The following is a 27,704-nucleotide window of genomic DNA, read 5'->3' on the forward strand; positions in this document are numbered from 1 at the left end:
AACCTCTGGTTACGTAATTTGGAATTGGGGAAAGGAACAAGCAAACAAAAAAGTAAATAAACAAATTCGAATGGAGAAGCCGTTAAAGCCGTTGGCGGAAACAGAGGGCCGGGAGCCAGGTGAGCGGCCTCGAGCCTCCTGCGTTCCTCTGTGACGTCGCGATTGCATCCAATCACCGAATAGGGCGGAGCTGGGAACGGGGCAATTAAATAGCGCCGATAGGCTATTCGGGAATGGGATTCCCAGCCGTCATTTGGGAACAAAGGTGTCTCGAGAAGGTTCTGGCAATCTGTTGACGTACATTCTGAGGCGAATTCCTTTCAGTTTCGTAACTTATACAGAACTGATATGGAAAGTGCACAAATTTCCCGTCATAATATCCAAAATTCGCCATGAGGGGTCCTTGGTGCTCCGTTCCCCACCCCTTGAGGAAACATGTTTTATAGAAGACAACTTTTTATGAATTGCAAAACAGATGTTGATACAGAATTACATGTATCTAACTTTTAAAAGTGAAAATTTCAAGCCCAACCCCCTGACTCTCCAAATGTTGCCAAAATACTCCCTCTCCAGCTAGCTGGGGTTATTGGGATTTCTGGAACACCAAAATTTCACCAAATCTGCTTGAGAACAAAAATGTGCAATCTTTCTCCATTCAATAAAGGAGAATGTAGCTCAGTGTTGAAATGAGGGATCTTTGGTGGTCTCTGAGGTTGTTTTCTTGCAGATGTTTCATTACCCAAGTAGAAAACCAAGCTCAGAGAGCATCAAGGATCCTTCGTTTCAACCCTGAACTACCCTGTTTCCCCCAAAATAAGACATCCCCTGATAATAAGCCCAATTGGGTTTTTGAGCCCATGGCAATAAGGCCAAGTGCTTATTTCAGGGTTCAAAAAAAATATAAGATAGGGTCTTATTTTGGGGAAAACAGGGTACAAATAGGCTCCTTTAAAGTTTGGCATTCCTAACAATTGTATATGCACCCACAAACACAACTCATCCTGTGAACAAACTTCTGGGAGTGCTAAGGACTCCACAGTTCATCCCTAAGCTACATATATATATATTATTTCCTGTGGCTCAGATTGGAAAATTTGTCTCTGTATAATTGCTACTTTTCAGTTAGTGTATCACTTCAAAATGCTCCATTTTAACTGAATAGAAAAAAATATGCCTGCCTTTGTGGACACATACACAAACACACCAGTGGTGGGTTCTACTTACCTTTACTACCGGCTCACAACGGGAGCATGCGCAGATTGTCCATTATGACATGCAGGTGGGCAGAGCCTCCCCCTGCTTTTACTACCAATTCGTAAGAACTGGACAGAACTGGGAGCAACCCACCACTGACACACACTCATATATCTATAAATATGTTCCTTAAGAAAGGCAAGGTATCATTCAGAAAAAGCAATAAGCAGTAGTATTAAAGCCAAAATTCCCAAAATGATTGTGCTCACAGTCACTATATACAGAGAAATATTTAAGCACTGATATTTAGCCAGAAATAATGTTTTAATGACATTAAGTAGCAGCAAATGTATCTAAACAGTTGATTACAGTTTCATATCTGATACTTTTATTTTTTTCAGAAAGGTTGATTGGTATTTAAATAAAGTCTGAACTATGAAAAAAGGGTCTAAACAGAAATCCTCTAAACAAAACCAGCAGACTGATGCAACAACTACTTGTAAGAAATTGTTCTTTAAATCTTCCAAACAGAAGAAACACAACAGTCAAGGGGATTTTGTGAAACTATTTCCACTAGAAGTTAACATAAAGATTTTTAGCAAACTTGACATTCACAGCTTGTGCAATGCCGCAATAACTTGCAAGAGCTGGAACCAAACCATTGAGCATTGTGATGATTTATGGAAACAACATTGTTTAAATATAAGAGCGGTCTGTCAGCGAGAGGTTGATGGTGACAGAGGAAAAGGGTACTCATGGAAGGTAAGTTTAATTGAGGCTTGATTATATTATGATTTCTTATATCCAGATCTAATATTGCAGGCACAGTATCACTAAGTCTTTTGGCACCGTTGAACTTCGTCAAGTTTTTCGGGTTTTTACTTGTCAGGTTGATTTGTAGTATAAGACTATTTTACTTACTTTATTTTTTGTTAAAACTAGAAAGAAATATGAGGGGAGACAATATATTTCTGTAATCAATTGTTTTTAAGATTTTGCAGCTTAAATTATGTCTAGTAAGCAATTGGCAATCACTATAGATCAAAAATCCTTATAACTCTATTTAACATACCTATTTTACAATATATCTTGACAGCAATAAATTGCAATGACTAAAACTGTCATTTTACTATCAAAATGTGACAGCATGTTCCTAAGGGTCTCAAGATATGTAATAAAAATAAAGTAGGTAAAATGAGGACCCAGATTGTTGGGGGGGCAATAAGTTGACTTTGTAAAAATATACAAATAGAATGAGACTATTGCCTTATACACTGTAAGCCGCCCTGAGTCTTCGGAGAAGGGCGGGGTATAAATGTAAACAAAACAAAAAAAACCTAGCAGAATCCGCTGTCAAAGTTGCACAGGTATAATTAAATATTAGAACAAATAGATAGAATAGAATAGAATAGAATAGAATAGAATAGAATAGAATAGAATAGAATAGAATAGAATAGAATAGAATTTTTATTGGCCAAGTGTGATTGGACACACAAGGAATTTGTCTTGGTGCATATGCTCTCAGTGTACATAAAAGAAAAGATACGTTCATCAAGGTACAACATTTACAACACAAATGATGGTCAATATATCAATATAAATCATAAGGATTGCCAGCAACAAGTTATAGTCATACAGTCATAAATGGAAAGAGATTGGTGATGGGAACTATGAGAAGATTAATAGTAGTGCAGATTCAGTAAATAGTTTGACAGTGTTGATGGAATTATTTGTTTAGCAGAGTGATGGCCTTCGGGGAAAAACTGTTCTTGTGTCTAGTTGTTCTGGTGTGCAGTGCTCTATAGCGTCGTTTTGAGGGTAGGAGTTGAAACAGTTTATGTCCAGGATGCAAGGGGTCTGTAAATATTTTCATGGCCCTCTTCTTGATTCGTGCAGTATACAGATCCTCAGTGGAAGGCAGGTTGGTAGCAATTATTTTTCTGCAGTTCTAATTATCCTCTGAAGTCTGTGTTTTCTTGTTGGGTTGCAGAACCGAACCAGACAGTTATAGAGGTGCAAATGACAGACTCAATAATTCCTCTGTAGAACTGGATCAGCAGCTCCTTGGGCAGTTTGAGCTTACTGAGTTGGCGCAGAAAGAACATTCTTTGTTGTCCTTTTTAATGATGTTTTGATGTTAGCTGTCCATTTGAGATCTTGTGATATGATAGAACCCAGAAATTTGAAGGTTTCTACTGTTGATACTGTGTTGTCAAGTATTGTGAGAGGTGGAAGTATGGAAGGGTTTCTCCTAAAGTCTACCACCATTTCTACGGTTTTGAGTGTGTTCAGTTCCAGATTGTTTTGGTTGCACCACAAGGCTAGTCGTTCGACCTCTCGTCTATATGCGGATTCGTCATTGTCTCGAATGAGACCAATCACTGTTGTGTCATCTGCGAACTTCAGTAGCTTAACAGATGGATCATTGGAGATGCAGTCATTGGTATACAAAGAGAAGAGAAGTGGGGAGAGCACACAGCCTTGGGGGGCCCCTGTGCTAATTGTACAGGTATTTGATGTGATCTTGCTTAGCTTCACCTGCTGCTTCCTGTTTGTTAGGAAGCTTGTGATCCACTTACAAGTCTGTTCCGGTACCTGTAGCTGGTTTAGCTTAGTTAGAAGAATGTCTGGAATGATGGTATTGAATGCTGAACTAAAGTCTACAAAAAGGACCCTTGCATAGGTCTTTGGAGACTCAAGATGTTGTAGGATGTAGATATTAAAAAAAGGGGGAAAGACCTTTTGGCTGATGATGTGATTAGGTTCAGAAGAGAAACAATGAAACTCTTCATACGACTCTCCATTTCTTTAACCTAATCCACTTCTGCTTAAACTACTTTTTTATATTAAAAAAACCAGTAACCATATTGCTTGTAACATTAATGGTTTAAGGTCTGAATCTTCTAGCATGAGAATGTAATAGTTTCCATGAATCACTAGTGGGCAGCAATATATTAGAAGTCCATTCTAATCTTTTTTTTCCCTAAAATAAATCATCTTTAAAATACTGGTTTCAAAAGACTTGCAATACTAATGAAGGGAATTCAGAGAGTTTTCACATAGTGAAATTATTCTTAATAATTTTAAGAATTAAGGTAATTAAGAATCTCACATGTGAAAAATTGGAATAATCTGGCTTGAAACCAGCTTTTAAGAAGATGAGAGTTGATTCCACCCCCACTCCCACCCCCCATTATGGAATTGCTTGCAAGATAAGGCTTTTTATACATAAGAAATCTATGTTTTGTATCTTCATTTATATCTCTTTCCTTTTTTTCCTCTAATTGCTTTTATCAGGTCACGCTGCATAGAAACTACTGGAAAAGCAAAGTAAAGTATGAATGGCTGAGTGGAAAATATAGCAATATTCAGTCACGGAGTAATTTGCCAGAAAAATGTATGTACCCTATGGATGTAGATACCTGGGGAGAAATCTTGGAAGCTGAACTGGAAAGAGTTTTATACAGAGGAAATTAGAGAAGAGGAAATTGTGAGTTCATATATGTGTTTGTGTGTGTGTGCCTGTATATGTGTACATTTTCTTTACTTTGGTTTGTGGCTGCTTTATACATGTTTATTTAATTTTACACTTTCAGAATTGTAAATATTTTAATACTTTATTACATAATTTGACAGGCTATATGCACAAATTGTTCTTTGATGCTCATTAAAGGCACTTTATAAATAATGTATATTTATTAAGTAGGTGGCTTCTAAATGATTAGAACTGCAAACTTGCAAGTCCATTAATGGAAATGATGGAAATTGTAATGTAAAACTTACGGAGGATATATAGGTTATGTATCCTTAAAGTACATTGATTTGGAAGATCTTTGCTAAACAGTTTGATTTATCTTTGGTCATTGATCAAAATAAAGAATGGTTGACTAATTTATCTGCTTTTAAACATTTTGTTTCAAGATTGTAATTAAAGGTATTGATTTGAAATTAAATTTCACTATGGTTTTTAAATTTTAAAATAGGCCTATATGTGTGTGTATATATGGATGTATAGATTAGGATTAAAATCCAAAATATTAGTCAAAATTGTGATAAGAGTTTTTACCCACAAAGCCTAATTGACATAGAATATATCTTTAAGACAGTTGAATAGAATTCTTATTTAAAAATATCATCTGAAAATTATAACACTTTCTGCAGAGACAATACTTGTTATTTTATCACAAATCAAACTCCTGAGAATTAAGCCTATGAATGAGTCATACTAAAACCTTAGTGAGAAGTACCCACAGCCTATTAATTACATGATACTTCCTTCTAAGTTCAATAGACCTATGTCAACTTTAAACAAAAAAAAATTACGTCCCTTCAAAAAAAAGCAACTGATATTTTCACAGCAATTTGAAGTCTGAAAGGGTTGATAGAATGAAGAATAATATTTTTGTTATAGCCAATTATTTTTTCATCTGCAGATCTTTGAATCTACTCCCCACCACACCCAAAAATAAATTTTTGGTAGGTATCCAGGGATTGAGGATCTGATAAACTTTGTGAGCAATGTCATACTGAGCTATAGCAAGAAAGGGAGTAATTGACAGGTCTGCAACACTCATGGTGCAACAGCATTGCAAATTCCTTTCTTCATTTGTTGTAGTTATTATTGGGCCATTCCTATTATGGCTGTGTAAGATTACTTATTGGCTTAGTTTCCTCTTGTACAAGAGGCATTTTAGGGCACAAGAGGGAGGCAGGAAAAAATGTACTGCACAAGCTTTCCTTGAAGTATTTCTTTTGTGTCACTTCAATGACCTGTTTCTTTCTATTCTTTCTTCTCTTTAACTTTTTTAATGTTGAGGAATTTGAATTCTTTAAAGTATGCAAAAAATTATGTAACATGATAATTGAATAATAAGAACTCTGGCTGGGTTAGTATTCTTACAAATGAATTAACATCTGACAGTAAACTAACATTTAAATCTTGAGATTTTTTTTAATGAAAACGTGTGTACATTTGTAACAAACTGTCCTTTAGACCACATACATTCATTGAAGGTAAACTAGAACATAAGTTATTATTTCTAGTTTGTATAAGCGAGATACCTAAATAATATTATATTACAACATACGATCACAGTCATTTGGTCAATTTGGAGTCTGAAATTTATTGTGTCTGAACTTCTGGACTGTGGAATTCTGGATTTCTCTCAGTAGATGGATGATACTGATATAGGTTGAGCTAAGCTAGGAGTAGAATTTACTTCTAGGTAGCCATCGAACCAATAGAACATTTATTCATGAATTCAATGGATCTTGCTCATCTACATTCAGAGTGCAATGCTATACTGTGCAAAGAGTTTCAGTGGAGCAGTTTCTTTACTTCCTCACTAGTATTTCCAGAAGAACAGAATGTATCATTGACAGACAGATAAGTGAAGAAGCTGGAGATGAAGACAAGTTATAGTATTTTTCAAAAGCAAATAAATTCAAAGCCAGAAATGAAGCAGAGAAAACACAAAAACACATATTTGAATACACTTTTTGGTGACTCAGCCTCAAGCATGAACTTTTTAAAAAGGAGTCAAAGGAAAATAATGTTAAAATAGTTAATGCAAACAGTTTGAGAGAATAATAAAATAGTTGTTTAAAAAATATCTTATCAACCAATAGCAGAAATGCATAGCATGGGGGGGGGGCGGAGAGAATAATGTTTAATCAACATTAGCTTAAAACCAAGCTGAAAAATAAAAAAAGGGAGGATGGAAATAAGATTTTTTTAAAAAAAAATAGAAAGATGTTGATATTTCAGGGACACTATATATTCTAATTTTGCTCTCCCTTGCCCAAGATGGTGCTTAAAACAAACACTCTTCAAAAGTCATATGTGATCCTTAGCTTGAAAAAGAAAAAGAAAAAACGCAACTCTTGATTTATGATTGGGGAAAAACACCCAACTTTAAAAAATGTTTATTATAATTTTAGTGGGGCTTTTTTAAGACTGAAGAACGAAAAATAGTAACTACATACTGTAATAACATTAAAGAAAAAATAATAATGGCTGTTGTCGTGCAAGAACAATTTAGTTCTAGATGCATTTCAATGGCTACAATTAACATCGTTTCAAATATATGGAATGTTAGGATTTCAGTGACCTCAGATTCGTGCTAAGTTTATTATATTATGATCTTTAAACTTCCCTACATCTTTTTTTTAAAAAGTTAAAAAGTTTTAAAAGTTTAAAAAAAGTTTAAAAAGTTAAGAGGCTAGGTGTGCCTCTTACCTCAGTCTATACTTCACTTATGCATCTCTAAATAAGCCAATTATGACAAAAATAAACAATTTGATAATAATTCTTCAAAAGGAAAATAATGGGCTATAATGGAGCTTTAAGCTGTTCATAAAACAGAGGTGAGGAAGATGACCAGAAATTTATATGAGCTAGGAGTATAAAAAATGGTGGCCCATAGTGGTGCAAAATGGTGTACATGCAACCCCAGCATCACTTTTGTGGCTCGGAGAACCATGATGGCGAACCTATGGCACGAGTGCCACAGGTGGTATGTAGACCCTCTCTGCGGGCACCCCAGCCATTGCCTCAGTCCAGCTCCACAGCGCATGTGTGCATGCTGCCAGCCAGCTGGACTTCTGGTCTCTGCCGCGCATGCATGAGGGAGGGTTGCATGCATGGGGGGGTGCAGGTTGGTTCAGGAGGCTTTCCAGGCCCAAAATGGGGTGCGGGGGGGCCTCGTGTAACACCCCCGTTCCCCATTTTGGCTTCCAGGTTGGTGCAGGAGGTTTTCCATGCCCAAAACGAGGCATGGGGGGGGCGCACCCTGCCACTGTCCTGATGGTGCTGTTCTGACAGGTCCCACTGCTGCCGCTTCTTGGAGCAGGACTCTGCAAGCCTTGTTTGGCAGCATGCCGAGTCTCACAAAGACTCATTTCTGGCTGAGTTTAGGAAAAGAAAGAAAGACTTCTGCTGCTTTCCTTGCATACAGTCAAAAGCAGAAACAGAGTCCTGCTCCAAGAGGTGGAGGTGACAGGACGTGTCAGGACAGCGTTGTCAGGACAGCAGCAGCCAAATGCTTGTCAGCACGCTGCTCTCCTGATCAGGTCTGCCCCGAGCGGCAATTGCGATGGGACATTTGGTCTCAGTGGCGTGGCCGGGCTGACAACATGGTGCATAGTCCTGGGAAGCATGTCTGGAAGTGTATGCATGGCTGCAGGGGCAAACAGCTGACGAGTGGCTGTGTTGTGCTGCTGCCAGAAGTCTTGCCGCTGCTGCCGCCTCCCTGTACTTCACGCCAGCCACACACCTCGTTGCCTGCCAGTGCCACTTGTGGTCAGACCTGGCCAGGAGAGTGGCCTGCTGACAAGTGGGTGGTCAGCGCTGTCCTGACGTGTCCCACCGCCACCACCACAGTCGTGCTCGTCGTTGAACACACCAGCTCCAATGGTTGCAGCTCTGTGCCCCCACCCCATGCGTGCTCACATGTGCAAACTGGTAGCAAGGGTAAGTGAATATCACATACATACATACCTACGTATATACATACATACATTGAAATGCACAAGTGTGTTTGTGATATGTTTTCAGTTTTCTCTCACATGGCACTTTCCTGAGGTAATGTATCACAACTTCCATAGTGCCAAACCAGAGAAACTATAAGCATAATAATTCAACATATCTAGAGGGCTATTCCAATAATGCTCAGCTGGGTTCTAGAGATTGCAGCCAGCAGGTCACATAGTTTCTGAATTTTCTCAGAGATACTGTATTTGTGTTGCTACTACATTTATGCCTTTCTATCGGCATACACACATTTAATGCAGATGATTATGTTTTGAATCCATAATGGTGAGATAAATTTTCTTTCTGCATTGGTGTGGACCTTAGCCCCAGTGACTTCTTTTAACTATTTAAAACAGATACTGTACAATAATAAATTAGATATCCTGTTTCCTTGGTTTGCAACATATGATAGTATATTTTTAATTGTGAGAGCACTTGACTGGTAACAACCACATTGCAAATTATCAAGGAGGCAGTAGCTCTCAGAGCAAGCTTTATCTTCTTCCTGTGGCTTCCTTCAAGTTTTGAGTCACTGAAATATCCATGTTCCTGTCAGCATTGACTGATTTACCATAATGGGTTGTTGTGAGTAGGTTTCTTTGGAAGGCATATTCTTACAACTCATTCCAAAAAACTGTGAATTTGTATGAATGTCCAGATGAGTACTTTTCCTATGATCATTTTTTCCTGAGCTGTTTTCTCATTTAAAAGAGGTTTCAAAATTAGAACTGCACAACATAAAGTAAAATCTGCTACAGTAGAGACCTTAATATGGAGAACCATAAGCTGAGAATCACCAGATTTGCATTTTATAGAAGTCAAACAGTCTTTCTAGGCAAAGAAACTAGAGAATGTGGATTTCCATTGTTCCCTTTGTATTAAGTGATGCTTCCCCCACTTCAGTCTTGTAACCCAAATAATTGACATAATCAGCTGATTTCAACAGACCTTTGCTGTTGAAATCAGCTGATTATGTCAATTATTTGGGTTACTGTAATTCTGTAATTCTGACCTATCTTTTAACACTTGGTTCTAAAAATTATTGAAATTACTAATATTAAATTAAAATTAATTATAACCGATTAAATTAGACTAAATTAGATTAGATTAAAATTAATAAAAATAAATATTAAATTAAATCCTTAATCCAGGAGGTGAAGATTTGAGATACCGAAAAATGTTTCTGTATTGCTGTGAAATTAGCGTCACTGTATTTTAGTCTATGATCCAGATGGACTCTAATTCAATCATATTTTGGAAAGCTATCAAAACTTGATTATTTCAAAAAGCTTTTGGAGATTAGAATTTTATGTTGGGTGCCATCTGTTTGATACTGTATTATCCTAATTTTGAGCTCCTTTTAATGTGTATTATGATGTGGCTTGCATTCTAATTTAGATGTCTGAATGAACCACCCCGAGATGTGAAATTCTAGTTGTATTGAAGTCATGAAAAATAAATAAAATTATTCACACCTCAAAATACCCACCCTCTATCTGCACAGCACAGAAATGTACCATATGTCAACATCTGATTTCACTTTAAAAGCAGTGCAATGGATTATTTATTTACTTAGGCATGATTGACAATAAATCTATATTATGCCCCTCCATTTTAAATTTTTATTTATTTAGTTAAATTAATATAAATCTCGAATATTTTAAAATGGAGTATTTTGACACATATTATCAATATTCTGTCCATGTTCAGCACAGGATTGGGGACGATTCCCCTACTTTTAGCTCAGGAAAAGAAGCCTATATCCTACCTTGAATTGATTCAGGATGCATACGTATGTATGTATGTATGTGTGTGTGTGTATGTATGTGTGTGTGTGTGTGTGTGTGTGTATACACACACACATACACATACACACACATACACATATACATACAGTAGTTATACATATTTGTTTAGAATAGTAAATTCTAAATTATAGAATTATTGAATTATGGAAAAGTAAATTTAATCTTTCACTGTAATGTAATACATGTTTAGTCAGAAGTCAGCTGTCTGTGTTTAGCAAAATTTGCTCTCTAGTAAAAATGTAAGAATATACCAATCAACTAGAAATATTATTATATACTTTCATCTTAGAAATGTTACAGGATTGTGATTCAAAAAGATTAAATTGTGAATTACCTAGAAAATTATTTCTCTCTACAGGTATCTTAATTACAACTTCTAAATGGACTTAAATTAGCCATTCTTTGAGTTCTCACCTCCAATAGATGTTAATAATACTGGCTCACCTCTTATAACTGTTACTTATTTATAAGGCAATACATGTAGTGCACTTTGAGCCTCTGGAATACATTATAATCCCAGATATTATTTCTGTTGATGCTTGATAAGACGCGGTGGCACAGTGGTTAGAGTGCAGTACTGCAGTCTACTTCTGCTGGCTGCCGGCTGCCTGCAATTTGCCAATTCAAATCATACCAGGGTCAAGGTTGATTCAGCCTTCTATCCTTCCAAAGTAGGTAAAATGAGGACCCAAATTGTTGGGAGCGATATGCTGACTCTGTAAACCACTTAGAGAGAGCTGTAAAGCATTGTAAAGCAGTATGCAATATAAGTCTAAGTGCTATTGCTTTTGCTATTGAGCTATTTTGGAAATGTTCTCAGATGATTGGGTAAAATTATTTATCTACCCATGTATCAGTGGTGGGTTGCTACAGGTTTGCCCTGGTACAGGTGAATGGGTAGCAGCGGCGGCGGGAGGCTCTACCCACCTGCCCAGACATCATCACAGACACTCTGCGCATGTGCAGAAGCACCACATGCTCGTAGTCCCAGTAGCAAACTGGTAGCAAAGGTAAGTGAAACACACTACTGCTATGTACCTAGAAATGTGATGTTTCCTTATAAATTTCAATGCGTATTTCCAAAGCATCATTTCCAAGAAAGAAAGAAATGATTCTGGTCAGTTGCTGGAAAATGTCTTATCAATCCATTGGGTCAGTTTTTGAAAAGAATGAGTTACAATTCTGTAGAACCTGTCTGAAAATCAACTGTTCTGTAGCCTGATTTTCTGCCGTAACACCAGTTTTGACCTTCTGGTGGCTGATTAAACACAAGATCCATTTTCTTTGACCTAGTATTAATTATGCAATACATTGTTTCTGATGATAATTTACTTCATGTGATCAAATTCTGCAGTTAGGAAACTGGAACTCAGTAGAAATTCTTGAACTCACTCAACTTTCACCTTGTTCAGAAAAGCTCCACACAGTCAGCCAGAAAATGAAACACTCTTGCTTATCTGATTCCTTCTGAGACCTTCTTTATGCCAGGGGTCTCCAACCTTGGCAACTTTAAGACTGGGAGACTTCAACTCCCAGCTTTGCTGGCTAGGGAATTCTGGGAGTTGTAGTCCTCCAGGCTTAAAGTTGCCAAGGTTGGAGACCCCTGCTTTATGCTATACTCTAACCCTCTGGTGGGAGAAGTCTTCTTGTTATTCAAGGCCTAACTTCATGCACAGAGATGGCAAAGACTAGTTATCAAATAACAAAAGAGATAGGGGGCAAGCTGTTACCCCTCTTCTGCTGCTCATATTACAGACAGTCCTCAACTTACGACCACAATTGAGCCCAGAATTTATGCTGCTGAGAAAATTGTTAAGTGAGTTAAGTGAGTTTCCCCCATTTTATAAGGTGGGGACACTCAACATTTGTTGAGTGAATCACTGCAGTTATTAAATTAGTAACATGGATGTTAAGCAGGGGTGAAATGTAAAATTTGTTACTACCGATTCTGTGGGCATGGCTTGGTGGGGGCGGGAGTAATGTGATTAGGTGGGCATGGCCAACTTTTTTTTTTTTAACTTTTAAAAGCATTTTTTCTACAACCTCTTCGGCCGAAGAGGTTGAGAAAAAATGCTTTTAAAAGGTTCAGACGATCCCAGCTGAGCTGCGCTATCATCAGGGGCTTTTTTTTTTTTACTTTTAAAAGCATTTTTTTGGCCGAAGAAAAAATGTTTTTAAAAGTTAAAAAAAAAAAAACCCACCCGCCGCCATCGCTACCAGATCAGATGATCCAGTCCAAACTGGGAGCATTTCACCCCTGATGTTAAGTGAATCTGGCTTCACCATAGACTTTGCTTGTTAGAACGTCGCAAAACATGATCACGTGACCCAGGACACTGCAACCATCATAAATATGAACCAGTTGTCAGACACCCTAATGTATATCACTTGGCCATGGGGATGCTACAATGGTCATAAGTGTGAAAACGGGTCATAAGTCACTTTTTTCAATGCCGTTTTAACTTCGATTGGTCACTAAATGAACTGTTGAAAGTCGAGGACTACTTGTTTTCTCAACATATGCAGATGGACTAGAGCTTATATTTCCTAGAATGAATGATTGTTAAAGTTGGTCACACTACATACTTGGCTATATGGAAAATAATAGCTGATGTGTGAAATATCTTAATATCTGCTATTAAAATGCTGACTTTGCAAGTATTGCTCTTTTGGCTTGTAAAGGTGTAAAAGGTGCACATTTCTTGTTTACTAGTTGTAGTAGTAGTAATGTCTTCAAAACTTTGTTTATATCTTTATCTCCATCTCTGTTTATCTAATTGAAATAAAAATGGATCATTGCAATTCAGCTTTTCCGATACGTTACCCTCCAGAGGTATTGGGAATGGAAAGATTTTGGAAGTTATAATTCCCAAACATCTGTTAGGAAAACTTTATAAAGACTTTGTAACTATGTGCTAAACAACCTCCCCCCCATTTTATACAAAAATTGAAGGAGAATCAAATTTACACCTTAATTAGCAAAAGTTCAAAAATGTATTTTTGTTGAACTTGTATCGGAGGATATGATGTATATGTTAGTAAGATGTAATAATAGTACTATTATTATCAAACAGAAAAATATAATTGACATAATTTTGTGTTTAAGTTACAAGCTCTCAGGTATTTATGACATAGAACAGTGTTTCTCGACCTTGGCAACTTTAAGATGCATACATTTCAACTCCAGAATTTCCCAGCCACCGTGTTGAAGTCCACACATCTTAAAATTGCCAAGATTGAATAAAAGAACTGAAGGTTTGTGTTTTTAGCAAAGACAATAATGCTAGCTTTATTTTGTTAAACTTTATTAAAAATATATTTTATTGAAAATACTGTTTACAAGGAAAACATTTTTCTCCCCTACCACCATGCAGCAATCTTAACACAGATATCATAGCTATTCATTCATCTGCTTCAGAGTTGCTCCATAAAAAGAAAGTGTAATAGAAGATCCTAATCATATGTAAGATTGAGGTTTAAACAAAAAAGTGGGGGATTTTGGATCTTTCAGATGCTAGTAAACTGATTCCCTCACCATCCCTTATCGTTGGCCATATTGTTAGTTGCTAGGTGTTCGTCAGCAGCATCTGAAGATCTATAGATTACCATTCTTCTTTGGAATAGAGGAAAATAGAAACATCTGATCTACACAACATTAAATATTCTGCCAATTCTAAAACAATCTATTGTTAAATAACAGTTTAAATTTAAAACCAGATGATGTTCCTTTCCAGAGAGCTACTGAGCTGGTAAATCGCTTTTGAGGATTTTTCTTATTCTTTTTTTTTGCTAAAACCAAGAGTCTTTCATTTTCCAGTTCTAGAGACAAGCTGAATGGCCTTGATCCATTCTGTACGTTCTGCAGAGGTGGCTGCTTGAAGGATGTAATGCACCTCACTTGCGGTAATAATCTCAAAGAGGTTTCCCTCCACTTCATTTTTCTTGCCTGATTTGGAGAGGGGGGGAAAAGTGAGCAAAGGACCAGGGAGAGGACTTCTTTCAGCACTTCTGCCTCAGAAGAAATAATTCACTTCCATTCTCACTGGATAACAAGCATAAATGAAACTCTTCGCACTTTCATTTAATCCACACACAAAATTTCTACCTTTATAAGGCTCTCCTTCTGCTTATCTATGTAGAACCAACTGGTCCAATTTTTTTTTTCGGTCTAAAGTTAAGCTGCAAATTAAGCCCTGCCACCTTCCAGAATCGGATTCCACCCCAAAGAGAGAGAGAAGGAAGGAGGGAGGGCACCTCACCTCCTTCCAGACAGTAGGAATACAACAATATATAAAATATACTATTTAAGTATACAGCATGCACATGCATAAATTACTATTAAGATATTTATATTTATTCATAGTTAATGTATAAATGAACTAATGTATAAATGAATCAGGCTTGCCTTGGAAGCAACATTTTCTCAGATATTGGGAGTGAAAAGACAATGTTATTAGCTATGCTATAATTTTCAGAATGCTAATCTGAAAATCAGGCAAGAGAGGCTCGGTACAAAATATCATGTGGAACACACACCCCACTTTTGGCAAATCTCTCCAAAATTGCACTACTGCTTTTAATTTAAGTACTCCTGCTTAATGATTACCATCTGATGTGTCTTCAATCGCTGTCACTACACAGCCCCTCAAGTGAATGGCTCCAAGTGGATCTTCTCCCTGAAAGAAATTTCATTTAATACTCATGAAGACTGAAACTCCAGGAAAGACAGCTCTGCTTTTAGTGGTAGTATGCAGAAGTGGCATGTAGACCAGCTCTTTGTAATTTCTCTCTGGATAAGGATGAGATTGACCATAAATCCTCCATACAGTTGCTCCTCGTGAGGGGATTGTAAGGGGACTGTTTTACAGTGGATTTAGAGCTCTGGGACATGAGGGTATAGCCGTCTGAAACTGGATTTCATAATCTCTTTTCTAATTACTTTGTAAGTTGCTTGTTAACTGCTTTTCAGCTACTAGGAATCTTTGGATCAATAGATTTTACAGTACCAGCTGAGTCTCCTTCAATCCTTAGTGAGAGAAGTTTTAAATAAAACTAAGCACTTAATTTGTTGTTGTTTTTTTGAAGTTACTAGCAAAAGTGTAGTTAGAACTTTGATTTTGGAAGGTTACAAATAAACTAAGAGTCCAGGTGGATTTGAAATAAGATTTTGGAATTAATCATAAAAATCCTTCCCACAGGAAAATACTTTTGCTTCAAATTCTCTTTAATTTTTTTTAAAGGTAAGATGAGACTTTGAAGGTTGAACACTAGAGAAAACCAGAAAGAACAATTGCAATTAAAGGAGAAGTACACTTAAATTTGACTTATTAGTGCAAACTAAAGACAAATATTTTAACATTAGATGTACTGAAGGATATTTTTAAATTCTAGAGTCTAGACCTAAAAGTTAATTTTAAGAGTGTCTGCCTCTATAGACTATATTTTAAAGAAGTTACCAAAGAGGAACAAGTCTTATGTGATAAGACTGAGACTCATTTGAAAGTGGATTTAAAAATGGCAGGCTAGAAGAATGACATGGAAAAAGAGATCACACATACAAGAGAAACCAGTTGATGTCTTAATAATTGAATAATTAATAATTAAAAGGGATGTACAAATAACCAGGAGATAATTTTCCTCTATTGGATTTACAAAAATGGTTTGTATTTTGGGAGAATGGATAAAGAAAAAAATGAAAAGAAATCAACTTCTAGGACATTTTTTGGCATATAGATTAAAGGTATGAGTAGTTTTGCTGACATCTCCAGCAAAGACAGAGTCTTTATAGAAATTCTTAAGGAAACATATGAAGAATAAACTGTAGAAAACGGGACTTTGCACACAAGCCCTAAGATTACTTCCTTATATATTGCCTATCCCTTCCCCGACCTCATCAAGATATCAGAAGGGATCTTCTTAAGAAGGAAGGAAGGAAGGGACTCACATGTCTTAGTCAGATCTGTGGTTTGGAAGAAACAGCATCATATTAATTTAGAGATCTTCTTCATGAACTGTCTGACCCCGGGAACTTCCTTGTGAGGAACCATTTCACAACAAATTGCTCTAAGACACAGTTTTATTATTACAGTCCTATTATTACAAATAATTTAGTGCCTTATTGGATTTTCAACAGCTAAATGAGAATCTATTTTCTTTCAGTAAATTCTTTGGTTGACCTTTGACTTAATAACAAGAAGAAAAACTGCTGAAGAGGAGTAGGTAAGACAAGAGGTGTCCAAGCTCCCTTTCGGACTTCTTTGCTCAAGACAAGGAAGTCAGGGAGAAATAGAGATGGCACTCAAAGATATAAGAGGCACAGTCCCATTTTCTGTGAAGTTTTGTTTTCACGTGTGCATAAAGAATACTTTTGGTTGTCCAAGTGTTTGAAGGATAACAAAATGTATTCATGTACAGAGACAATGGAGCACTCTTTTCCACACAAGTGACATCCAGATGTTTTGGACTCCAAAAACTAGAACCCTCAACTACCATTGATTCTGCGTGTTGAAGTTCAGTACTACTAGAGACAAATATGCAAAACTATACAAATCCACAAGGGTTGTCTACTCAGGAAAGTGGCATCATTAAGTGATGCAAAAAGTTACTGCATCATTTAATGCTGATAAAATGTATTTGAGCTTTGTTATGAAGAAGGATAGGTGCTAGTAGTAAATTATGGGTGCTAATAGTAAATTAGCAGTAAACATACTATTCCTATATTGTTCATTAGGTGATTTCATCACCACATAGCATTTCAACAAAACTGAGTTATATATACACTTACTGCTGCAGGATCGTAGTAATGCATGTAGGCAGGGTCCTCTCTCAAAACAAATTTCCGCACTTTCCAGTTTTTCCTTCTGTGACCCTAAACAAATATTAACAAAGCATAATTTTTAATTTTCTGCTATGCAGGCATAAATGTCAAACTATAACCAAGCCTTGTTCTCACAATGGAATGAGTCGCTTTAAATTATCTTCATTCTGATAAAATCAATAGCAAAGATTCCAATGATTTTTTTGGACTTTACTCTGATGATCAAATTGGTTATTTTGTTCATATTTGAGGGACCCTCAATTAAATCACTAGAGTTATTACATTTGATATAAACCAGGCTCAATAACTTCTATACTTAGGATTACAAGTGATTGCTGAATTCCCTGCCTGCAGGTTTTAGAGCCTTCTTGCTTTGGATTACCACCATTTGACCGGATGATTCCATAATCCCATAATGTTGAGTGGGGGGGACAAACAGAACCAGCTGTAGTGCAAGTTAGAAAATGGATTTATTATTTTAAAACAATGTATTCTATCTGCCCTTCCTCCAAATATAGGATGGGAGGGTATTGTGGGGAGGAGCAGAAACACTTTTGTCTTTCTCTCAGGTATGTCTGATTCTATCCAGTTCATTTTGCCTTGTTGCCTCAACTTTAGATCCTGGCCACCAAAAATGTTTCCATGTTTAGTTTAAACTCAGCCACCTGTATGTATTTATCATATAATTACATGCAATACGAATATCACATAAATTATATCATGTGCATACAACCTTTCAAGTACATGAGTTTTCTTCCTAACTTATAGTCAAGCTTGCTTTTTATCAATAAATATATGAATAAAAATATCAGTTTTGCTTCTTTTTTCCCTTTTTTGTGTATCTTTTTTCTTTTTTCTTAAGCTTAATAAAAAGCTTGTTGAAAAATAAAGAAAATGTGTCAAAAATCAAAATGGACAGCATGAAAGGCAATGCAGTAGACCTTTACATCTGGTGATTTGTGATTTTAATGAAATAGATGTAACATGTTTCACATTTAATTTGTTAAACATTTTTCTCTCAGTAAGATTTACCAGTCTATTAAATATGGGTAACAAAAAATAAGAGTAAAACTTTATGTCTTTGAAACTCGTTTAAAAACTGATCATCAGTTTTTAGTTCTGCCGTAGGTCTTGATCATTTCCACAAAACGTTGTGACTTTTTAATTTTCTGTCAGAACAGCATGAATCAAGTTGGAAACTCAATGAGTCACATGCTTTTAAATCTTTGAGTGATCTTTTATGTGAAGTCCTATTATAATTCTATTAAAGCCAGATCCACATCTGTCTGGAACCATTGGGACATCAGATGAATGTTACATTTAATTTGAACTACTGAGGAAAATGACTCTTTTGGTTGTTTGTTATATTTTAGCTCTCTTTCCAAAACTGTTGCAAAAACAGATGACATCTTTCTTTTTTTCTTTTTTCTTTTTTACATTTACTCATATACCAGTAACAACCGGCTCAGAGAACTGGATGTACAGTAAATCTAGACTTCTCAATTCCAGGCCTGCCTTCTGATGCATATTTCTTGCTTCAAAAGCAGGTGAGCTCTGTTTTTCCCTTTTCAAAAAAGCCCTCCACCTCTTATTCTGTTCTGTGGGTTGAAACAAGTTAGGGGCTAGTGAGTAGGGTTCTAGCTCAGAAAACCTGCAGAATGGCTGTATCCCTACTAGCAACTGATCGCTGCTTAGCAATGCTACAGTGCGTGATGCTGCAGAGGCAGAATATAGCCAGAAAAATTCGGAGAATATTCAGTAGTTTAGTGATATTTTTAGACCGGTTGATTTCATACATATGTATGACGTAAGTTTATATTTTATGTGACAAAAAAATAAGATATACACTAACCTGTTTCAGCAGACAACCCTGTTTGACCACCAGGCCTCTGAATTCTTCCTTGAAGACCGAGTCATCATCACTGGAGTTGCCCTCACAGAAGAAACCACTGTCTGCCTATTTTAAGACATTGAAGAAGCCAAGTTGATAAATGTCTCCTAGGATTGGACTGTTACATAATGCTAGCATTAGTTCGACATTTTTTTAAAAAAACACACCCTATTTGTTGTAGAGAATGGAGAAGCCATTGGCTTATCTACCCATTATTCCAATAGGGACATTTTTTGTGTGTCTACTTTGTCTTTAGAACAGAGGACAAACAGACAAAAACTTATTTTTGTAGTTTGCCAAAGCTGCTTTTCCTTCTTGACAAATATATTACTAACTTTATCTTTTATGTTATAAACAGATTTTGGCAGACTTTGCCTTGTCCTATGCAACCTACCTGTAACCCCCAAATGAAATCAATCAATCAATCGAAAGAAGGGCTCAGTTAGAAGACACTGTAAAGTTTGTTGCCTGTGTCTTAATTCACAGAATTATATAGCTGGACGGAAAAGTGAAGGTGCATGATAAAAAGAAGCTATTCAGCTTGGTGACAATAAGGACTGACATGAGTATTGTTCAATCAATCAAATATGGTCTCTTGAAACACTATTAACATATTTTGCCAGGTTAGGATGGCTATGGCCAGGTAGAAAATGCAGCAGCCAAAATAAAATAATTAAATCCATCTCTTAAAAGTCCTTCAAGTAAAAGATTATCTTTTTCCAAGTAGTGTGCGGCCACTCTATGTTAGCAAACTTATATGAATTAGAGATTTGCTAATCAGGATCCTAAGTATTTTTTTTACACTGCATTTGCACAAACATGTAGAGTGAAACTCAAAGGTAGGTAATGTGTCACCTTCCAATTTTTTGAATCAACTTCCATCAATTTAGCCACTATGGTTTATGGCATTATGGAGATTATGGTCACTGATACCGATGGTATCAGATTGCTGACTATTTTCTAGCTAGTAGAGGACAAGTTGTGTGAGTCCAGTTTTAGGCCAAACTAGAGGTACACATGCTAAAGAGATTTATTGGTCTGATTATAAAACAGAGATGATAGAGGTCAACTTTTATCATTATTTGAAATTTAAGCAGTAAAACATCTACGCTGCTTTCATCTTTCTTTCCCACCTGGAATAATCTTCCATGTCATAAAATATAAATGGAAAAAGTTTTTAAGGTGCGAGATATGGAGTGGTAGATTGGTCAGGGCATGGTTCAAATGATAGATCATGCTCCAGGTGCTGATAAAAACAGATCTCCCCTTGGGTGGTTGTCATCAGATTGATCAGCAGATGTTTTGCAAGCAGATCCATGGTTAATTTATCCCTGAAGCTCACTTATGGGACAAGTTAAGCAATTCTCATAGAGAAGAAACAACAATATCTGAACTCTGGTTGGATTGACTCCATTTCCAGAAAGCATATATATTGGACTCATATCTATGGTTAACCATCACATGATAAAAAAGAATAGCAAAGTCTATATGTTTGTAGTCAACAGTTACACATTCCTATGAAATGTGTACAAAGGAATTCTATACTGTAGTGACCCAGCTTAAGAGCCTCCATAAAGAGGCTGATTCTCCCTATATGCTGTGATTTTCAGCATAAAATACTGAATCACATTTCTATTCAGAAGAAGCTGTCAAAGTATTTTCTAATTAATAAATGCCGGAAACCATTATAACTGACTGACAGATTAACAGGACAAGGTAATGCATATCCATTCAAAATTAAGTAAATCCCCACTCTTTGATATAGATGTGCTTAGAATTTCATTTTAAGACACAATTATTAAATCATTCTGCAATTACTATACTTTTGTAATGCAAGCTGCTGTTACTGTCATCATCATTTAAACTTGATATTTTATTTTAATTTGTTAGGTTTCTTGTCGTTTTATTGGCTGTACACCGCCCTGAGTCTTCGGAGAAGGGCGGTATAAAAATATGAATAAATAAATAAATAAATAAATCAAATATATAAATTAGCTTGGGTGTTAACACATGCTCAGCCTCAAAGTAAAAAAAAAAGTCTTCTAATAGATACTTAAAGTACCTGAAGTATACTAAATTGCCATCACCCATGTATGAAAATAAAGATAATTAATTCAAGGGAATGGCTTTGGACTACAAATTTGGTGCAGCTTTTTAGGGGTGAGGTGGGTAAAAGTTATCAATTTTTATTAATTTACTGAAACCTTACACCCAAATCACTCTGAGAGTAAATTTAGTGCAGAATTTATATGTGTTGCACATGGAAGCATAAAAAGTAGACTTTTCAATTTATAGAGTGTGTATGATGTTCAGATTGGCAGCTGGAGAAGCATCTGGTCTGGCCTAATGCAATGTTTTCTTTTTTTAAAAAAAAAGGAATTGTAGATACAGCAATAGCACTTAGACTTATGTACTGCTTTACAGTTCTTTACAGCCCTCTCTAAGTGATTTACAGAGTCAGCATATTGCCCCCAACAGTTTGGGTCCTCATTTTACCCACCTTGGAAGGATGGAAGGCTGAGTCAGCCTTGAGCCTGGCGGGATTTGAACTGGAAAATTGCAAGCAGCCAACAGGCAGCAGAAGTAGCTTGGTACCACACACTAACCACTGCGCCACCAAGATTCATTCACCCATCCATACCCACCTCAACATCTGTGAGTACAGCTTTTATTTTTTGTTTTAAAAAGAGTGAGATAGGGAGAGCGAGCAATTCATTAGATCAGGGGTCTCCAACCTTGGCAACTTTAAGCCTTGTGGACTTCAACTCCCAGAATTCCTCAGCCAGCAAAGCTGAGGAATTCTGGGAGTTGAAGTCCACAAGTCTTAAAGTTGCCAAGATTGGAGACCCCTGCATTAGATGACACCAGATGCTTTTCTTATTGCTTGTTTGATAGGTATACTTCAGAAATTTTCTGTGATTTAGATAAAGAAAACTACACTTACAAAATAATAATAGGCATCCTCCATATCCAAGAAGGGGTTTTCTGATAGGCCTTCAAGTGCATTCTTTGATGTATCACCAGCAGCCTGAAAGTAGCCTTCATTCAATAGGGCAGATGCCAGCACTAAAGCCTCTTGGCGATTTCGTAATGCATTGTTTGACAGTAACCAATCAATCACAGAACCACCTGATGACAAGGAGAAGAACAAAGGATGGTCACTAAAGATACCTAAAAAGCAATACATATAGTAAGGATTAAAAAAACAAAAAAGCAAATCCCCTGATGATGATTATCTCTGAATCTGAATAGATTACAAAGTTCTAGTTTAATGAAAAGAAGGACTAGGGGTGATAGCAGTATTCCAATATAAGGGGCTGCCACAAAGATGAGGGGGTCAACCCATTCTCCAGAGCACCTGAAGGCAAGATAAGAAACAATGGATGGAAACTAATCAAGGAGAGAAGCAACCTAGAACTTAAAGAGAAATTCCCTGACAGTTAGAACAATTCATCAATGGAACAACTTGCCTCCAGAAGCTGTGGGTGCTCTAAAACTGGAGGTTTTTAAGAAGAGATTAAACAACCATTTGTCTGAAATGGTAGTTTCCTGCTTGGGCAGGGGATTGGACTAGAACTCTTTATTCTGTTATTCTGCTATAATGGATACTGAAGCTAATGTTTTTCTGATGTCTTCAGAGAAAGTTTTTGTAAGCATTAGCAACTGAAAGGAAGAGGAAAGGAAGAGGGACTCAGTCCCAGCAATTCCTTGTAATATTTCCCAAACCATTATAAAGGGTACTCCAAATTTCTTCAATCAACTGAAATCATTTCTCTATTCCATTCACAAAGTTTTGGTAGACTCATCCATTTATGGAAAGCATACAGTCTTAATTATTTTTGTAACTCATGTTTTGCAACAAGAAGATGGATGGTATGAAATGAATGTTAGGTATGCCTGGGATTAAAAATGTAATAGTTAATGGCTACCAAGCTTTTGGAAAAGTTTCTTTGTTTTGAGAAATATTGGAATGCAATTTGATTATAGGGATAGGATAGGACAAGGATAGGATATCCTTGCTACTAGAATTGAATCTGTCAGATTATTTTATTTATTTGTGCAGTTTATTTGCTGCCCTTTATTCCTTATTTTATGACATCACTATAATTCTGTTTTCTTGGAATACATTACAGCTCCATTTTTTAAAGTATATGTTTTAATTTACCTGTTTTTATGTTGTTTAAGCACTTCTTAACAACTTCCTACCTGTAAAACAGTGATTGAAAATTTTCTTGTCTTTTTCCAGCTTCATTTCCCGTATCCCCTTGTTAGGGTCCTTCATAGAGAGATACAAAGCACTGTGCAGAAAACAAAAGAGTTGTAATATAACCACATTGTGATTTGTTTAAAACAGCAAGTAAATAAATGTTTTAAAACAAAGCAGCAACATTGTTGATATAGCTTTCTGCTAAATAAAATCACAAAATTTTTAAGATTCCCAGGAAAGCATCTAAAGAACTTGGCTATTTATTGTGCTAATGGATTATTGATTTTGTTCCAGGTTTCTCAATCCTGTGGACAGCTTAAATTCTTATGCCTGAAAGAACATGTAGGAATAGATCAACACTTCCAAACAATGGTTTTGTCTAGATCTGTGCTCCCTGGCTTGCACGACATCCACCATTTTAAATTGTTGAGGTTGACAAACACTCATGATTACATCCATAATCTGCATTGGAACAAGGTTTGAGTGTAATAAGAAATTAATATTCTTCCAGTTATTAATATTCGGTATTATCTCAAGCAAACCTCCTTGTGCCAAGTTTTCCAAACATCTCTTTAAACTCGGGAGAGAAATGTGAAGTAACTCAACTTTCAACTTAGGAAGCAACAGAAAGCTGGAGATGACGATCTGTGATGTGATAAGAAAAAAAGATAGCTACTTCACCTGATTGAAGTTGGCTCAGAACTGCTGCCAAAAGAAGTGTTTAAGCTCCCCAAGAACAAGAATACAGGGGAGGGGGACACCCTTTTATTTTTCTGAGACCAGAAAATATATAAGGTATGCTTTTAATTCCAGCTTGTTGATATAGAAAAATTAGGAATTTGGATGGCAAGTTTCAACAGAGAACAATTCAAGTAGCTGCTTCTGTAGCGGCCTCATAAAAATAAAGCTTTTGAAATAGAAGTATTTTCCCACATCCCACTTATATAAGCAATGCTTAGCTTTGGAACGCACCTCAGATTGATGGTTTCAGGAAGCCTGATAGATTTCTTCGTTGATTTCCTGGAAAACCTTTGCCCTCCCAAAATGCACTTGATGGCCTTCTTGATGTCTTTCACCCAAGCATCTCTCTCCCCAAGATGAGACGCTTGGAAAATGTGATCCTGTTGTTTGGCTGTCGTGAGTTTAAAGACAAACTGGAATAGAAACACATTTGATTGTGAGCCCGTATAGTGTTGTTTTTTTTTTGTAGGCAGCTTATGTTAGCAAGCAGTGTAGAACAGATAGTTTATTCCCCAGCTAAAACGTCTAAATAGGCAATAACATGAAAACAACGGGGGGAAAACAATCCTATTTATTGTTAATATACAGCAAGAACTCTTTTATTGAGAGATGGGTGCCTAGTTTCGATAGCTCAGAGTTAGAAAGAAAAGAGGTGATAGAAAAAAGGAAGAGTGCTCAGTTCTGGATCTTTTGGCATCTTTCAGTGGCAAATGGGCCACTGAAATGAACCAATTCCAAAGCGCTGTAGATATGGTCCAATCTCTGCTGAAATAGGGAAAACACATTTCCCCTCAGTTGTAATAAATATGTTGCCTTTTATCCATTTGCCCTTGTATATACCAACACAGTCTAAGAAGTGGATAATACCATACTTCAAAGCTGAAACTCTCCTCAGATGATCCATAGATTTTACTAAGGAACAAGAAGAACCTTAAGCGTTATTCAGTTTATTTACTTCTATATAAAAGGTGAAGGTTCTCCTCGTAATATGTGCTAGTCGTTCCTGACTCTAGAGGGCAGTGCTCATCTCCGTTTCAAAGCCAAAGACCCAGCGCTATCCGAAGATGTCTCCGTGGTCACGTGGCCAGCATGAATAAACACCAAAGGTGCATGGAGTGCTGTTACCTTCTCACCAAAGGTGGTCCCTATTTTTCTACCTGCATTTTTTACGTGCCTTCGAACTGCTAGGTTGGCAGAAGCTGTGACAAATAACTGGAGCTCACCCCGTTACGTGGCACTAGGGATTCAAACCGCTGAACTGCCAATCTTTCAATCAACAAGCTCAGCGTCTTAGCCACTGAGCCACTGCATCCCTTTTACTTCTATATAGGATGCACCAAAATACTTTCTCCTTTTTATTTTATCATATAACTTGTAGATAAATATCTCCCTATTATTTGGACAGGAGGTTTCAGTGAGTTCTGATTGTCTGAAGAGAGATTTGATTCATTATGTATCAATTCACCTAAAAGTATCTACCCTGAAATGGCTACAAGGACAGGGATAGAAAATAAATAATCTATCCACAGTTTAAAGATTTCAATGAACTTTAAAATTCAGAAGAAATGTGGGTGGAAGCAGTACAGTTCAGCGTTTAAATCCCATCCTCACTGGCCTGTCACGCACAGAGAATGGGGAAAGGGAAAACTTCTTTTTCTGAAAATATTGCACAACCAGCCTAAAGGGCTCAGCTGAAAAGAGAGGAAATACTGTTGTACTAAGCATTCTATGCCAGAGCAATTCTGTCATTTGAAATGTGTAAGTAACAAAACCATAGTACTGTAAAAACGATCTTCGCAGATGATTTGAGGTGGTGGGGGGAGGAAATGTGTACATCGGTTGCATGTGAATCCATTTTTTTTACTAATGATTTTGTTATTTTTTTCTTAAAAGTACAAGAGAACACAGTAGTTAGCAGTATATCAGAAGTATTGTGGTAACTACCGAGCCAAGGGAAATTGTCTCTAAGATCAGTAGCTTTTCCATTAATGTTGCTGATTTTTTATATTCTTCAGTCATAGGAACAAAACAGCTGTGCTAGATCCAACCCAAAGACCATTTTGTTCAAAACTCACTCTGGCCAATCCAATTTCTATTTGTGATTAGTTATTTGGCTCTTTTGGCAGTAAATAAAAAATACTATTTGTGATTACTAGTGATGGTGTTACCTGTGCTGTCAAGATTTTATTCCTATCAACACTTCCTGTTGAGGACCACAAATATAATGTGCTGGGGTCATATATGCCGGATGCCAAAGGCCAAGACTAGGGCACAGCCTATTGGACATGTGCAGCCTTCCATCGCTTCTCTTACAGCCACTTGAATCTCAGATTACATCCTAAGGGCAAAAGTTTGGGGCTTTGGGGTTGGATGGGATGGTTCCCGTGAGGTAATCAGGAACAAAATAAATGATCGTAAGATTTCACAAGGTTTAAGAGATTGATTCTGCTTTTTAGACCATCCCAACTTCCAAATGCACCATAGCTTGGAATGATGCCTTCAGAATAATTTCATCCCATCCTACTTGGTGATATCATAATATCATTTGGCCCAAGAAGGCTACATATTTACATACACAAATACACAGGCAATGTACATACAGTCCTTAAATACATACCTACCCATTTCCCTTGAATATAAAAGGTGTTGCCTACTCTTGGGTTAGGCCTTACTTCAGCATGCTTCAAAAAACATAAATACTCACTGTTCTTTTAGCAAAATCCTGGCAGGGACTGGTCAGTGTGCTGCCCTTGAGGGGAACCATTCCTTTAGGATTGTTATCAGTCTTCTTCTTAAAGAATTCGATTCCATCTTCTGACAGCACTACCCACATGGGCTTCCAGGTATTAAACATACTGCCCTGTATCAATCAATTAAGAGAGTATTAACTACACAGCCAGGGATAGCACAAAACAATTGAGGTCTTAGAACTATGGTGCTGGAGAAGATTCCTCTGAGTCCTTTGGACTGCAAGGCAATCAAACCAGTCCGTCCTAAAGGAGATCAATCCTGATTGCTCTTTAGAAGGCCAGATCCTGAAGATGAAACTCAAATATTTCGGCCACCTAATGAAAAGGTAGGACTTACTGGAGCAAAGCCTAATGCTGGGAACAATTGAGGGCAAAAGAAGAATGGAACGACAGTAGGTGTGAGCTTAAATGGACTCCAGAGGTTGGTAGAGGATAGGACGGCCTGGAGGAATGTTGTCCATGAGGTTGCGATGGGTCGGACATGACTTCGCAAGTAACAACAAAAGAAAGGTTATAAGAATGAATATTCACATTCTAGGAATGAGTTGATATACACAGTTTGCTTTGCAGCCATTTTTCCACTAAATATCAACAGGTGATTTCAGAATGCTGGGTAGCTACAAATGGGATTGGCTTGTGGTCACAGTGGGGAGACTTGAGAAAATGTCCTATAATGGGCTCTATGCTCTCTCTTAGGCACTCCAGCAGTTTAGATTCTCCTTTCTATCACTTTTTTCTTTCTGTACTCTTTGAACTCATTCCAAT

The 27,704-nt window shown here is 36.9% G+C and overlaps 2 protein-coding genes across 7 annotated transcripts in view; one reads left to right on the plus strand and one right to left on the minus strand.

The window, feature by feature from the left end:
• FBXO48 (F-box protein 48) lies at positions 1 to 24,501 on the plus strand. Of its 6 annotated transcripts, XR_009155008.1 has the most exons (6): positions 1 to 119; positions 1,596 to 1,956; positions 4,492 to 4,684; positions 18,805 to 18,897; positions 21,720 to 21,896; positions 23,743 to 24,501. XR_009155008.1 is itself a non-coding variant. In XM_058182073.1 (4 exons), the coding sequence occupies exons 2-3, from the start codon at positions 1,630 to 1,632 to the stop codon at positions 4,669 to 4,671; spliced, it is 507 nt and encodes a 168-aa protein (XP_058038056.1). In that variant the 5' UTR covers positions 1 to 119; positions 1,596 to 1,629; the 3' UTR covers positions 4,672 to 4,684; positions 18,805 to 19,188. The 6 variants fall into 6 exon arrangements, 4 of the variants coding, with proteins under 4 accessions (XP_058038056.1, XP_058038051.1, XP_058038035.1 ...); XR_009155006.1 differs by lacking the exon at positions 23,743 to 24,501 and having other exon boundaries at positions 21,720 to 21,955; XM_058182073.1 differs by lacking the exons at positions 21,720 to 21,896; positions 23,743 to 24,501 and having other exon boundaries at positions 18,805 to 19,188.
• The window catches only part of PLEK (pleckstrin), a 24,088-nt gene continuing 10,211 nt past the window's right edge, over positions 13,828 to 27,704 (minus strand). Inside the window, exons 2-9 of the mRNA XM_058182039.1 lie at positions 26,894 to 27,049; positions 24,421 to 24,602; positions 23,448 to 23,539; positions 22,186 to 22,370; positions 19,203 to 19,307; positions 17,318 to 17,401; positions 15,140 to 15,209; positions 13,828 to 14,479 (exon numbers count right to left, since the gene is read on the minus strand). Coding sequence (XP_058038022.1) covers positions 14,340 to 14,479; positions 15,140 to 15,209; positions 17,318 to 17,401; positions 19,203 to 19,307; positions 22,186 to 22,370; positions 23,448 to 23,539; positions 24,421 to 24,602; positions 26,894 to 27,049 — 1,014 coding nt within the window. The 3' untranslated portion in view covers positions 13,828 to 14,339. The remainder of the gene's footprint in view (positions 14,480 to 15,139; positions 15,210 to 17,317; positions 17,402 to 19,202; positions 19,308 to 22,185; positions 22,371 to 23,447; positions 23,540 to 24,420; positions 24,603 to 26,893; positions 27,050 to 27,704) is intronic.

The sequence above is a fragment of the Ahaetulla prasina genome, chromosome 1 (assembly GCF_028640845.1).
Source record: "Ahaetulla prasina isolate Xishuangbanna chromosome 1, ASM2864084v1, whole genome shotgun sequence".
NCBI lineage: Eukaryota > Metazoa > Chordata > Lepidosauria > Squamata > Colubridae > Ahaetulla > Ahaetulla prasina.

Bases quoted from the DNA above. Each gene is read 5' to 3' on its own strand.
- FBXO48 (XM_058182073.1), top strand. From the start codon at position 1,630: ATGAAAAAAGGGTCTAAACAGAAATCCTCTAAACAAAACCAGCAGACT. The intron at 1,957-4,491 runs GTAAGTTTAATT...TGCTTTTATCAG, and splicing joins GAAAAGGGTACTCATGGAAG to GTCACGCTGCATAGAAACTA.